General features: G+C 38.4%; 1 protein-coding gene across 1 annotated transcript in view; it reads left to right on the top strand.

Moving 5' to 3' along the window:
• The window catches only part of osp (myosin phosphatase Rho interacting protein outspread), a 209,938-nt gene that overhangs the window by 149,766 nt on the left and 44,654 nt on the right, over positions 1-15,518 (top strand). The window contains exons 8-15 of the mRNA XM_083134807.1: positions 4,948-5,078; positions 5,719-5,853; positions 6,328-6,468; positions 8,659-8,820; positions 9,863-10,097; positions 10,457-10,469; positions 13,109-13,354; positions 14,844-15,015. Coding sequence (XP_082990933.1) covers positions 4,948-5,078; positions 5,719-5,853; positions 6,328-6,468; positions 8,659-8,820; positions 9,863-10,097; positions 10,457-10,469; positions 13,109-13,354; positions 14,844-15,015 — 1,235 coding nt within the window. The remainder of the gene's footprint in view (positions 1-4,947; positions 5,079-5,718; positions 5,854-6,327; positions 6,469-8,658; positions 8,821-9,862; positions 10,098-10,456; positions 10,470-13,108; positions 13,355-14,843; positions 15,016-15,518) is intronic.

Raw genomic sequence — 15,518 nt, 5'->3', positions numbered from 1 at the left:
ACAGCCTTTAGCCACTCGCTTGCTAAGCGAGAGGAATGTTGTAAGGGAAAGGGGTAGCTCTGAAGAGCTACGTCTACACTCAAACTGCAAGGGGACTAGCCCCGTGAAATAAGAACACACGGACATCTATTTAAAAACACTACCTTTGACTGAACAGGCAGGGTGAGGAAAGACATAAGGAATGTTCGTTTACCTGTAGCTCTGCTGCAATCTCTTCTCCGCTGGTCCTTGGATCGATGCGGTCCTACTCTGTAATAACACTGACGAGGGAGCGCTTCTCGGGGCTCCTAAACTCGAGACTCGAATATACCAATGTTCTAAATAATAAACTTCAACTTTCCGATCGTTCGTTCCTCCTTTTTAACTAACGACAACTAAGGAGTTCTCTCGCGATAACTGAATCGACGTTAACTGAAAGCAACTAAGGCCGAGTTCTTTCGCAACTACTGACTTGGATAAAAAAACGGGAAACAACTAAGAAAGAGATTTTCTCTTGCGACCTATTTAAATGAAATTCGAACTATCAGCCGTTAAGACGGTTGACTCGATCGCACCCTTTGGCAATGGCAATTCTGAGGAAGAATGCTTATTTCCTGATTCACATACTGTGTCGGCCTAATGCAATGTCAGCGGTTGTTTTCCAACTTCGCTGAAGGTCGCTGTCGTAATTAGCTTTTAAGAAGCTCTTTTTCAGTGCTTCAGCGGGACCCTTTTTATACATGATTAGCTTATTTATTTATGATGCCCGGGTCCTAGGTTCAGCTCACACCTACGATAGAAACTTTCAAAGTTTTACAGAAAAAAAAAGAGTTTTAATAATAGGGCTGAAATACTTACGTGGTTTGAAGAGTACGTCCTGTAGTTTACATTGGTAAGTTACAAGTGTTCCATGTGTAACCCTTTTGCAACAGGACAGATATCAGTGTGATAGTCCAGTTCTCCCCAAACATGACTTATCCCCTTGTACAGACAACCAGTTTCCTCAAACTTCTTGCTCCAACCATAGATGGACTGCCTTGTGGGTAGTTGTTTGCCACAGTGTGTTCTAAAACGATGCTGATTTGCAAATTGAATCATGCAGAAAGCCTTCTCCATCTGGCTGACGGCCGACGGCCATACTGCTAGACTTGCGCCAAGGGTGCTCACGTGATGCTGACCTCACAAAGACAAATGAAAAGTGGAGGTCGTAAAATTGAAGACTTTCTCTATACAACAGTACTAAATGCTTTCTGATGTAATAAACAAATTTCAATTCATAAAGTGTTTAAACTGTATTTCTTTTAGGCTAACCCTGTTTAACAAAATTATATACAGTACGTCCATTTCGATCTTCAGCCGAGAGATCGGGAGAAGCGTGGCAGGCGGCGCTGATGGAGATGCCGACATTTGCGGCCTGTAATGCCTGCTTATTTTTATGGACATATGCAGACATTTATATAAATATTGCAAAACGAGCACTAACCTGTGCTATAATTTATCATCTGTAATTCATCCAAGTTCTGCCCTTATATACACAAAAAAATACGCTTTAGAAACGATGTTAAGAGCCACAGATAATAAAACATTTTAATCATAGTTTTGACCAGTAACGTCCTGCTTAAGTTTATATCCTTGAAAGAGTTTTGTGCCGATGGGGATCGTTTGGAGGTTTTGAATGTGCAACACTGTATCAAGATTATGCTGTAGAAGAAACCGTTAAAAGTCAATAGTGTTCGTGAGCTTCCTTGCAATCCGAAATCTCCGAGCTAGAGTTTTTTTGTTCCTTCGTGACAGAACTGTGAATATAGTGGCGAGCAGATGTAAACCAAGAGCGTGTTAATTTCGTACTGGGCGCAAGAGTATTATTCTTGGTTACTTGCCGTTACTTGTTTGTGTTATTGCATTGTGTATGTGTGTTGTGTCAGTGAGACGATTGGAATGCCAACCGCAAGGTTCACGTTACGAGGGGGGAGGGGCTGATAAGTTCTCGGCCTGACCCAGAAGGACTTTAGCTACAGGCACGAAAGTTTCAGGCTATTCAACGTATTCTCTCCGAAAGTCTTCACACTTGGCACTTTGTTGCTCCAACTTCTCTAACCCCTCCGAAAAAAAAAAAAAATTCTCCTGGTCTGCAAAAAACTGTTTGGCAGCTGCTATAACCTCGTTATCACTTCTAAATTTCTGTCCTTTCAGAACTTTTTTCAGTCTAGGGAAAAGATAATAATCAGAGGGCACAAGGTCTGGTGAGTAAGGTGGGTGGTTAATGCACTGAAATCCTAGGTCCTTCAGAAAGTCCATTTTTTCTTCCAGAGCCCTGTGAACAGGAGCATTGTACTGCAGAAACAACACACTTCTTCTCAATTTTCCCCGGAGCTTTTCTTTAATAGCGTCCTTTAACTTAGCCAGAAGACTGCTATGGTATGGTTTGTCCCTTTGGAAGGTAGTCTGATAACAAAACACCATCCTTATTCCAGAATATTGAGGCAACCAGACCTGCGGACCTCTGTGCTTTGAATTTATTTAGCTGGGAGATCCTTATTGGCACCACTCGCATGATTGCTGTTTGGTCTTAGGATCAAAGTAGTCGAACCAACTTTCATTCTGGGTAACAAGCTGATTCAAAAAATCGTCCTTAGAGTTCGCAAAATACCGCAAAATCACCTGAGAAGATGCCACACGTTTGCGTTTCTCATCGGCGTTCAAATGTTTAACCACCCATTTCGTGGAAAGCTTGTGCATGTCCAACTGATCATGGATTATTGACCAGACACGTTCTTTGCATATGTGCAAGGTCTCAGCTATCGCTTGAAGACAAATTCGTCTGTTACTCAAAATCAGGTCATGAACCTCATCCACTTTTTCCAGAGTTCACACTGACACTGGCCTCCCACACCTTTCACCATCTTCTGTGGAAAAATCACCACGCTTGAAGTTTGAGCACCATTTCTTCACAGTGGAGTGTGAAGGTCAATGTACACCCAATGTGTCGAGCATGCCACCATGGATTTCCTTCGGTGACTTTTGATACAGGAAGAAGAACTTCATGACACCTCCTAACTTGTCCTTGGTAAATTCCACATTTGGCTGCACCATGCTTCAATCAATGGCCTGTAAAAGAGAAACCGTTAGTGATACGATCATCCCAGCTGACACTTAAACTTCCAAAAGACCAATGGTTCAAATGCAATGCATGATTTCAGGATGACATGTGCGGAAGGGGGTCAGGCCGAGAACTTATCAGCCCCCCCCCCCCCCTCATAGAACAAATATTTTTTATGTATGACACTTACGTGAAAACACTCATGTCGAGACGTGTGTAGGCAATTTGTACTGAAATTCCCAGGCGTTTCACATCCACATAGAGATACGGTTAGACATCTTGTCCTTACGAGAAACTGGATCGTTAAATTGTAAAACACCTAAGCAAAAACGACGCATTCTAACCGAAGCAAAACTCGATGAAATTGGTGCAGCGTTAGAACGTTCTCCTCTACGCCGTGTTTCACAGGAGATGGGCGTGTCAAAATCATCAGCACATACAGCCACTAAGCTATTAAAATTAAAACCGTACAGTGTTTCTATAGTGCAAGAATTACGGCCCCCTGACAACGTAAGTAGAGTAAATTTCTGTAATTGGGTTTTGCAGAATATTGTAGGTGGTATTGTTGATCCACAGTTAATATGTTAATATTTTTTTCGGATGAGGCATAGTTTCACTTGCGTGGTCATGTTTGTTCACAGAACAATAGATACTGGAGCACTGAAAATCCCCGAATAATACACAAAGTTCAGTTACATGATGCAAAAATTGGTGTGTGGATGCTGTAAGCGCAAAAAGAATAATAGGGCCTATATTTTTTGAAGACACAATAAATTGAGAGAGGTACCGCACACAAATACTTGCGCCGTTTTTTCAGTTGTTATCAGATAATGAGAGACAATATGGGTATTTTCAACAAGATTTGGCTACAGCCCATACCGCCGCTGATTCTTTGGACGCTATAAGGGAGGTGTTTGATGACAGAATAATTTCTAGAGGTTTATGGCCTTCACGTTCGCCAGATCTTACCGGGTGTGACTATTATTTGTGGGGAACCTTAAAAAATAGAGTCTACCGAAATAACCCTCATAGCATCGACGAATTAAAAGACAATGTAAGGGCAGAGCTTGGAAGAATTACGGAAGAAGAACTTTTGCGTGTGTATCAAAATTTCATCAAATGATGCCAGGAATGTGTGAATGTAGGTGGACATCAGTTTGAACAACTCTTATAACACAGGTTAGTGCTCGTTTTGCAATATTTATATAAATGTCTGCATGTGTCCATAAAAATAAGCAGGCATTACAGGCCGCAAATGTCGGCATCTCCGTCAACGTCGCCTGCCACGCTTCTCCCGATCTCTCGGCTGAAGATCGAAATGGATGCACGGTATTTTGTTCTACTTTACAGGATATTTATAGATATATTGGCTCAATAGAATTATTGCCAATTTTACCTATACACCTATGTCAGATGATACTATTAGAATACTGATTTATCAGTCCCATCCCAGCTCACATTTCTTTTAATTCAGAGCTTGTCCTTACATTGCATAAGTGAGACAAGTGTTGACACATCCACAATGGTATTTTGAACAATGGGACACTACATGACAGAAATATCATATTACACAGGTTATAACAGTGATGAACCATGTTGTGAATGGAAACTGTAATAATGACAAATAGCAAATCTAAATTTTTTTACCAGCATGGTTCTTGATCTACCATTTAGGTAATTGTACTATAGAGAAGGCACTAAATTGTGAAATGTAGATTACACATATTTCTAAACATTTGTTTTATTTTAGCACTGCCATTCAAATTTGAACATGAGAGTTGAAGACTCTGGACAAAGAAAACATTGGACAATACATCGAAAGAGAACTGAACATTGTGTACAGAACTAATTATTTTATTCCTCCACAGATCACGATGTAGCAAGGCGAATCCTTTTTGATGAGTATGACGAGTGCAAAAGAGATGAAAAACTGAAGGACATCGCAGATTCAATAACTCGACCTCGTTCTCAGTCTTACTTGGAATCAATGGAAACGAAGGTAAACCAGCAATTCCTTTGTTATTATCAAATATCAATATATTCACACCTTTATAACCTTGGGCACAATTATATTTTCTGATTAAATTAACACTATTATATTTCCAAATTATTCAGTAGTTCATAATTGTGCACGATTATAACAGAAAATGGCATAAATCTGAAATGAAGCAAACTAGTAATCTTGGTTGATTTTAATTTAATTTATTCAGAAGGAAAATACTTATCATTGTATTACCTTCAAAATTTACCAATATGTTTATCTTCATTTATGAACATTATTTTGTTGTTCATCTTATCTCAAAATTAAAATAATATAGATTGACAGTGGCCTGAAGATTTATTTCATTCTAACTACACAGAATGGAGCTGTTTATCTTATGTGAGCAGCATTTGTACCAGGCATCTATCACCCATTCTAAAATGCTAATGCTGGTCTAAAATGCAGATAACCTGTAAATAGTGTAAAGTAATTGATCAGTGCTCTCTCCTTCGGTAGTGTAACATGATTTTGGTAATTATTACAGTAAAGAACACAGCCTTTAGAAAAGGCCAGTTTTAATCTGTATTAGTCTCAATATCAAAGTAGGAAATGACTGGGGAAAAGAATCTTTTATATGTTTATGCCATTTTTGTCGTAGCTTTTGAATAGTGATGTGAAACCAACACGGGAACGAGACACCCACGAGGAATCGAGCCGATTGGAGAGGAAATCATCTAGTCCCACCACCAGCTCCAATCAGGATGTGGATCACACGGACTCCACAGAAAAGGCTGTAAGTGTCTCATGCCGTATTCGAGAATGTAAAAATTAGTCTTGGTTGAGATAATGTGGATAATAATAATTTGGACAAACTAGACAATATGATAATACAGGATAAATGCAGAGCCTTTGTGGTATTAACCCTCTTCCTCTGCATTTGGATGGACTTGGTTTAATTTTGTGGTATTCTGGCAGAGGATTGTGAAGTTTTCGACCCCTTTAGGTCTGTGTATAACACTTAGAATATGTCATCCTATGTAATACAGGACACCTTTTTCATGAAGTTTTCAAATGCCAAGTCCCAATTCAGTTCCCAAAACATAGGACTTCGGTATTCAACTGAGGTAAAAAGTTCAATTCATTCATCATGAATTAGCATGGTTGTCTGTGTAAACTTGCATATGAAATATATTGTCAGCTAAAAAGTAGTTCCGTCTGCTGCCGAGATTATGTTCAATTTACAAATGTTTGTTTTGCACCTTTAAAGGTCCGGGGTGATCCAGACGGCTGCGGATTGGATGCTGTAACGCAGTGCTACACCAGCAACTCGGAACTCAGGGTCGACCTTCCGGCTGAAGATTTGCTCAACATAAAGAAAGGGTGGCTTATGAAACAAAGCCTTGCCAAAGTGAGTAGCTTGGTAATTTGTGCATTGTCTCTTCATATATATGCATGTGAATAAATTTTGCTGGAAAATTACACATTGAAGAATAAGAAATCAGAATGTATTATGAGTGAATTTCTGATTGCCTTATAGATTTTTTGTTGGTTGCTGCAAACAGTGATACTTTTCATAATTCTGAACTTGGAGCAGTATTTTCCACAAATATTGGGACACATGTGTGTATTGCCAGGATGAAGCAGTAAATTTATCAATTCCGACATATTCGCCTATACTTCTGGGGAATATTCTAATGGCAATATTTAACAGACTCCAATATATTTTATCTTATCTAGCATAGCAAATGTAAATACCTTAAAATTACTTTTTTGTAATTCAAAGAAAACACTATAGATATTGGCCAAGGCAGTCTTTATTATATAAAAACACTATACATGTAACATTTCAACCCTATATCAGACTAAGAACTGGACTAAAATTAAAAATCTCTTTCAGTTCAGTTTTTAATCTGAAGACCCTGATATAGGGTTGAAGTGTTACATGTATAGTGTTTTTATATAGTAAAGACTGCCTTGGTCAGCATCTTTAGTGTGTTTCAAACATGTAAACAAGGATTAATTGTGTTACCGTAGTTATTGTGTCCCCTCAGAGGTTTGATAATGGTATAGAAGCACGTATTCATGCATGTGAGACAGGAATGAAATGAGAGAGACTTGAAAGTGAAAACTCTTAACTCTTACTGCAGAAAAATATAACACTGACATGTTAAATTTACACAAGTCCTTTGTTATTAAGCTTCCAAAGATAAGAAATTGAATTTTATAGGTTTCCTCACTGTCTTTGAAAACCTGGAAAAGTCAGGGAAAAGTGAAAAATGCATGTAAAAGAGAATTTTGAATTACACCCAAAATCCTGAAGAAGTCAGGAAAATGCAACATTTTTTTACTTGCCAGGATTTGTCATTAAATTTGAACGATCTTCTTGATAGGAGATATTTTATAAAAAATGTGTTTTAGAGTTTATTGTTGTTCATGTCTTTCGAATATTGTTGAGTAAATTTGTCTTGAATAGCAAGTGGAATGTAACACTTAAAATAACTTTGAAGTACAGGGTCATCCGTTTGGGATGTCAGAAAAGTAAAATGCTATTAACTAGAAACTATGAACACTTATTGGTTGTAAACGGTACAGACATGTGTAGGAGAGTCGGGAGTTTATGTCACAGCACATTAGCACTCAACATGTCCACCATCGCGCATGCGGCACAAATCATACCAGGAATCCATAGCGTGCCACGTGGCACGCAGCATTTCTGGAGTGATTTGCTGAAAGGCAGCTGTAATCATCCTCCGTAGGTCAGCAAGATTCTGTGGTCTTTGTGCATACACACGACACACTGAGCACGTTGTTGTGGTGTAACGACCATCTTCACTCCACTCTGTTTCAACACTGAACACTGAGCACGCGCGTACCGCCTCTATACATGCCATCTGCTGATTGCACTATGAACTACTGCTGCATTGTCTCGCGGAAGTCATTGTTGCAAACTCCCATCTTTGCCATGTACATTACCGCAAATTGCATCAATACATATACATTAACATAAAAGCTACATCCCAAACGGATGACCCTGTAAGTCTTGAAGCTTTCCTGGCTTCCTGGGCTATTGACCAGGTGAGTTGTGGAAAAGATTCCAAGCTTTCGAGAGCACTTCTACCCTGATGATGAGAGTGACGTTAGCTCTCGAAAGCTTGGAACCTTCTCCTCAACTCACCTGGTTGTTAGTTCGAGAGAATATTTTCAATAAAAAAACTTTGTCAAATCACCACAGAATGTTCTGGATTTAAGAAGAAAAAGAGCGAGGAAAACCTGAAAAAGTAAGGGAATTTGTTTTTGTGAAATGAATGGGGGTGGTAGTTTAAATGTCAGATCTTTTCCAATTCTGATGCTAGATCCAATGTACCATTTTCAGCCGGTATTCAGTTGAAATCTGTTTTATAACACTAGTAAGGTGGATGAGTTATCTTGTCCAGCAGTTTAAACCAAATACATTATACATTAATTATGTTAGAATGTCCTAATGAATGGGGTGTGAAACGAGTAGGAAGCAACATGTAGTTAATCATATGTGATGAAAACTGATTTTTGTATTGTTCTGTTACTGTGGTGCTTAATTTACAAATGATTGCTTTTCCAGGAATGGAACAAATACTGGTTTGTCCTCAGGGGCACTGCATTGATGTACTACAGGGACCCAAGTGCAGAGGACAATGGCATTCTGGATGGAATTATCGACCTGAGCCTAGTACAAAGGATAGATGAAGTTGAGGTTGCAAGGAATTATGGGTTTGAAGTTACGGTAAGTGTTTGAATTGTATGTAGCTGTACGTGAGAAAAGGCAAGACAATTATTTTTTTTTTACAAATAGACAAGCAAGTTTTGTGTAATGTAAGTACTTGATGGAACTAAACACAGCTCCTTGAGGATGAATTCAAGTTAAATGACTGTCGTGTGGTCAGAATGTTGAACCTTTCAGTGTTACAATTAATTGTTGTTGTTGTTTGCATATGTATTCAAAGAACCATTTCGTTCATATTGTTCGATTTGCCAGGCAATATCATATGCCATGCGGTCTTAGGTGCTGTGCTTTGCACTTCGACTGTGGGATGGCATGAGTTCGAGTCTGCATAGGTTCAATCTCCAGGTTCTTTGCCTGTGAATAGGGCCGGTGGCAGCCTATCATCCTGAGGAAATTGGGGAGCTACAAGTGAGTAGCATAATGCGGTCACGGATATCTCCTGTAACGGCTGGGGGTTCAACGTGCTGACACCACGTCTCCCCATTACCGGTTGAAGATCTCCACACTCTAGGTAGGATTGTGGGAGGGAGACTGGCAGTCGGGAGATAGGCTAAGGCCTTTCGAGAGCTGTCACACCATGGGTTGTTATTATTATATCAATAAGTACATAACTTTAAAATGACAAAAATTTTACAGTCTGCTTTATCCTCAGATAGGCTAGTTGGGACTGGACCTACAGTTTAAAGTGAGATTCAGTATGTAGTTCAGCTGTGACAGATGCAAACTAATTTTTTTAACTTGCTTGATGACTAATCATGTTAAGTAGTTGACTTTCAATCCTGCTGCCAAAGTTCCAAGTCCTGGCCTGGGCATGCCTGTTCTTTTTGAGTGCCTCTTCCTCAATTTCATTAATCATTACTTCTCTTAGTCAAAAATGAGCAGAAAAGCAATGTAAAATAACAAATACAAAGCAAGCTGATTTTTCATTCCTATCTTTTCAAAATGCATCATATATTACATCATATTGTATTTCCTTTTCACTTGTAAGAAAATAATTTTGATTCTGTCCTAAGTATTCAGTTGTCTTTGTATTTTATTGCAGACCTGGGATGAGAAGAAATATGTGTTATCGGCCGTGACAGGGGGCATACGGGGCAACTGGATCCTGGCCTTGCGGAAGGCAGCCAACCTGAAGGAACCTGCAGATCACCCCTTAAGCCTTGGAGAGAAACTAGAAAGGGAGATCGCTGGAATGAAGAAAGACTATGAACCATCCTTAGTCCATTCCTCAAGCAGGTGTGGTGATTCATCTTTTTATACAGTTCCATACTTCACTAGTATTTGTATACATTTTGGTAAAAATAAATTCAACGGAGGAAACTGATTTTCTTAGAAGTTATTACTATCGACTTCTGTTAGCCACTTTGGTTGCTCGGTGGTAGAGCATTAAGGAGATGAGGCGTAGTCCCTTGTACGTCTGATCCTTAACATTGAACCGTAATATTCACATGAATTATGAATAAGTCACAAGTGATCCTCCATGTGCCATGATTTATTTTATTTAGTTAGTTCAGTTTGAAATAGAGATGGCATAGTGAAGTAGAATTAATACTGAGTCAATTTTGTAGGCAGTTTTACAGATTGAATATAGTTAAAATCTGCCTAAAAAAGTTGTGTTTGTGTATTTATTGCTTAGATTTACCAGAGCTGTAGTGAGCTGCCAATTATGCTCTAGTTTCCACAAAGACATAAGAATCTGACATAATATAGCAAATGAAACTTAGGAGAATTGCAGTAAACCTCACAATATTTTCCAACTACATTCTTCGGTTAAATGTATTCTGACTTCATTTAATACCCCACCCCCACCCTAGTCGATCTACCCTGGAAGATACTGACGTCCCGTATAATGAGAAATTCGAAAGTACATTGTGCATAATTTTGTCTACTGGGAATATTTCTGCATTTTTCTGACATACGAGGGTGGTTTGAAAAGTTCTCGGAATGGAATAGAAAGAAACGACTTACAACAGTGATTTTTTTTTATTTGTCAATGTAGTCTCCCTGTACACTAATGCACTTGATCCAGCGATGTTCCAATGCCTTGATCCCATCTCGAAAATTAGATTCCTCCAGGCCTGTGAAATACATGTCAACTTCGGCTATTAGTTCTTCCTTTGAAGAGAATCTCCGTCCACCGAGGAAACTTTTGAGTTTGGGGAAAAGATGGAAGTCTGAGGGAGCCAAATCAGGCGAATAAGGCGGATGTGGCAACAATTCGTAACCAAGTTCATGAATTTTTGCCATGGCAACGACACTTGTGTGAGGGCGCGCATTGTCCTGATGCAAGGTGATTTTCTTTCTTGCCAAACCTGGCCTCTTTTCCCGTATCTTATGCTTTAGTTGGTCGAGGAGATTAGCGTAGTATTGTCCCGTAATTGTTTGACCAGTGGGAAGATAATCGATCAACAGAATCCCTTTCGCATCCCAAAACACTGACGCCATTACCTTTCCGGCCGACCGTATTGCCTTTGCTTTCTTTGGTGGTGGTGAATCAACATGTTTCCAATTCTTTGACTGTTGTTTTGTCTCTGGGGTATAGTAGTGGACCCACGTTTCATCTGTCGTCACAAACCGGCGCAAAAAATCTGTTTGGTTTCTCTTAAAACGAGTCAAACATTGTTCGAAAATGTCCACTCTGATGCGTTTATGGTCCTGTGTTAAAAGTCGCGGCACCCATCTTGCAGATAATTTTCTCATGTCCAATTCAAGTGTTAAAATGTGATACGTCCGTTCGGATGACATTCCTATAGCTTCAGCAATTTCACACACTTTCAGTCGGCGATCCTCCATGACCAATTTATGCACTTTTTCAATAATTTCTGGGGTAGTAGTACATTTTGGGCGACCACTACGTGGTCATCTTCTAAGCTGTCCCGACCAAATTTAAACTCGTTTGTCCACTTTGCAACAGTTGAATATGAAGGAGCAGAGTCCCCCAGTGTGTTCAGAAAATCGGCATGAATTTCCTTTGCTTTCATACCTTTCTTTACGAAGTACTTAATCACCGCTCGAATCTAGATTTTTTTCCATCTTCACAAAGCACTGCACGGGAACAACTACAAAGTGACGTCCGCACCACAGATCTCTACCCAGAACACTGACGCGCCACGTGTTTATTAAAAGGATGGCCTATTACTATGCGGGAACCTCGTTGTCCTAGCACTGACATCTGGTGGTGATTCCGACAACTTTTCAAACCACCCTCGTATTTTTAATTATTGTATATTTTTCATTTTTTATGACATAATTACATACATATTTTACAGTTTTATAGGAGAAAAGTCCTGGGTACTAGTAATGACAATACAGGTGCAAAATAAAAATGAAACTTCGAATTTTGTAAATTTACAGGATAATTAAGCTCCACGAAAGGGTTGTATAGCATTTTTTGCAGACATTATGAAAGACAAAATGTCAGAGAAGTATCGGCTACTATTGGTAAATAAATTCCAATCAAACTTTCCACTGGTATCAGCCAATAATGATACATCAGCTCAGCCCTAGCAATTATGAATATTTTGAACAAAAGTAGATTGTTGTGAATATTCTGAACTACCATGAATTGTTAAAATTTCAAGTATCTTCATTGGTACTGGTGGTTGGATATCTGTAGAGGCACATATTTTTGGTAAATAAAAAAGCAAAATTTCAGTTCAAAAGCGGTAAATAAAAAACAATTTTTCTGTTATAGCTGTGAAAAAGCGGTATATAAAATGACCTTTTGGTTTTAAAAAAATGTGAATATGATCCCGAATTTGATATAAAAACTACACTTACTACACAAAATAAACATATCCCTTCTAATAGCACATTTATGTCATTACCAGAATATTAAGTTTATTCCTCTATAAAGGAGTCCATTTTTGCTTCTGAAATATTTACAGCAGAATTAATCAATTTTCCGTGAATTTCATAACTCTCATGATAATTCTGACTTCAGAAAGTGTCACGTCGGTAAATATACTCTAAATTTCGTGTTTGAGTGTATTTTGCATTTTGCAGTTCATTTCGCATCATTTCGTGAAAAAACATGGTAGGAAAATGCACCTCACATCTTTCAGAAACATGAAAAATTAACATTACAATGTGTAATTTCACATTTGGTGTTTTCGTCAAAAACTAAATATGTATGCCTCTAGGTATCAGTTCGAGTATCAGTGGTATCGGTGCAAAGTGGTATCAGCTCAGTCCTAGAAGGACCAAACTTTTGGAAGAGAACAATGTTGCTCTAATAGAAGCAAAATAATAGTGAGATGTGAAGTTAATATTTTTTTTCCCTCCATAGGTCAAGTTTCATTTCAATGCGAGCAGAAAAGGAAGTACCAGGACCATCCACACCACGATCGATATTTTCATCTGACGAAGAGTACAGGACGGCATCGGAGACATCTGGTGGCCGCACCACAGGCAGCGAGGAGTACTTTGAGTGGGGGGATGAGGATGATTCGTGTGTGACACCTACGCTTGCATTGCTGCCTCCATCACCTCCGCTCAATAGAACACCCATCTCCAAAGTCAAAGAAAAGGCCAGGTGCGAATCTTTTAGTTTTTGCAGCTTTTAAAAATCTTATTGCTAGTACCATATTTACGTGTATATAATGTGCACCGTGGTTTATGATGGGGAAAATTAACAAACAATTATATCTCGTATACAATGCGCAGTATAATCCAGGTGCAAGAAATGTCTTTCTTAGTTGTAGGTCATAAAACTGTTGCTATTCAGATCAAAAGTGAATGACATCCTAACTATTCAGTAAGTCAGTCACCTGTTGCTATGTGGAGGAAGAGGAGAAGGTTCCTTCATTTTGTGATGAACTTATTTCAAACGCATGGCACATTAGTGTCACCATCTTGAATAGAATACTGTCGCCATATTCAGAAACTGCAGAATTTAAGCTTTACAACGATATTTAACAAGATAGGATTTCGTAAGCATGAAAAATCAATGCAAGTGTCACAAAATCATGGAATGACCCTGTACGGTTTCATGTTGGCTGTCCGAATCATTCCGTGCATAATATGCACCACAGTTTTTGGGGTCGAAAATTTTGGAAAAAGTGTGCATTATAATGATTAAATAGGGTATATAGTATCTCTTAAATATGTAGAAATTATCATGATGTTGATGTGTGGCATGATTTTTTTTTTTTGTCTTTCCTTACTGAATTTTTCGTGGGCCACCTTCATGTAATCTTTTTCTCATTCATGATTGCGAATCAAAACCGACATTATATATTTACTAAAAGATGGACCACATCCCTCTTTGTACCTTCATGCCATGTGCAGTTAGGTAGTTTCACCATATTTCTTTTTATTTAATATTTGTGTGTGACTGCAATAAGTTTTGCTTTTCAAAAATTCACTCCGTATTGAGACATTTACTTTACAAAACAAGACACATGAATTGTATCTTTTTACTCAGAAAAATAATTTTGAAAATAGCAGAATTTTGCACTAAATTACAACCTGTAGTATATAGATGTATTGGATCCATCAAAGTGTTGGTAATTTTGCCGATATGCCTTTATCAGTTGATATCGATAGAATATCAGTTAATCTGTTCCGTCCGTAATGTACTACCTGAAAGTTTATTTAGGTTAAATTAAGTTTATTGGCGAGTGTAGTCAATTCTCAATACACAGATGTGGTAATTCTTGCAACGAATGAATTCATGGCAGGATAAAATTAATGCTAGAAAAACACATTTTGATAGGGTGTAATTTGTACTGTTACTTAATTTAATAGCTTTCTGAAGAGCTCTAGTTACAATAGTTATCCTTTGAATTTTCGTTCAAGTTCACTTTATGCATAGAAAGACTAATCAGAATTAGACCTAAAGTTTAAAATGCCTCCGCTGGGTATTGAATCTGGGAACCCTTGATTACGATGTGAGGATAATGTTACACTTGTATTGTAATAGTTGCATGAAGAATTTTGTAATAATGTTGCCATTTCACCTTTTTTTTTTTTAATTATAAGAATGTAAGGATATGCTATATGGTGGAACTAATTACTCTTAGGTCACGAGTTGTGAAGAGGTCGAGATCTTCACCTCCCACATCGAGGAGGAGCACGCTGGACAACCTGTCCATCACTCAGGGGGAAGATGTTCTCAGCTGCATCAGCGACAGGGAGTGCCATGTTAGCTCCTTCTCAGAATCTGAAGAGAAGGCAGACTCACAGATAGAAAGGGTAAAGGAATTTCTAATTGTCCCACCAGTTGCATTTTTTTCAAAGATGAAGGCCTGTATTTCAAACAAGTTGAAATTCTGTTTCTGTTTAATCTGTTGTGAACTTGTAGAAAAACTCTGAAATGAAGTTAGTTTGTAAAAGTCTCATCGTGAAAAGAATAAGTTCAAAACCAAATTCAAAACAATGCAGAAACATGTATGTAAAATATGGTACTGAATTAATTGATCTATCAGTTACCCACAGCAGGGATGAATACTTAACTCTGTTGCCATGGATAGTGGTAATGCCATTTTGTAGACACTAGGATATATCCAACCTCTGGAAAATTTTGCCCAGTACTGGAGATTAAATTCAGACTGAATATTCAGCACCAATTCAACAAGCTTCACCCTGCAACACACAAATTAAGCCTAAGTCCGATCAGTGGTGTCTGGTTTTGTCTTGCTGCAATGAACGGAATAGTTGTTTTTATTTTTAACTCTGTATTAATAGTACATTAATTG

This window comes from Lepisma saccharinum, chromosome 14 (assembly GCF_977018435.1).
Source record: "Lepisma saccharinum chromosome 14, izLepSacc3.1, whole genome shotgun sequence".
NCBI lineage: Eukaryota > Metazoa > Arthropoda > Insecta > Zygentoma > Lepismatidae > Lepisma > Lepisma saccharinum.
The sequence above is the reverse complement of the archived record's forward strand: the minus strand, read 5'-3'. Positions and strand labels throughout refer to the sequence as shown.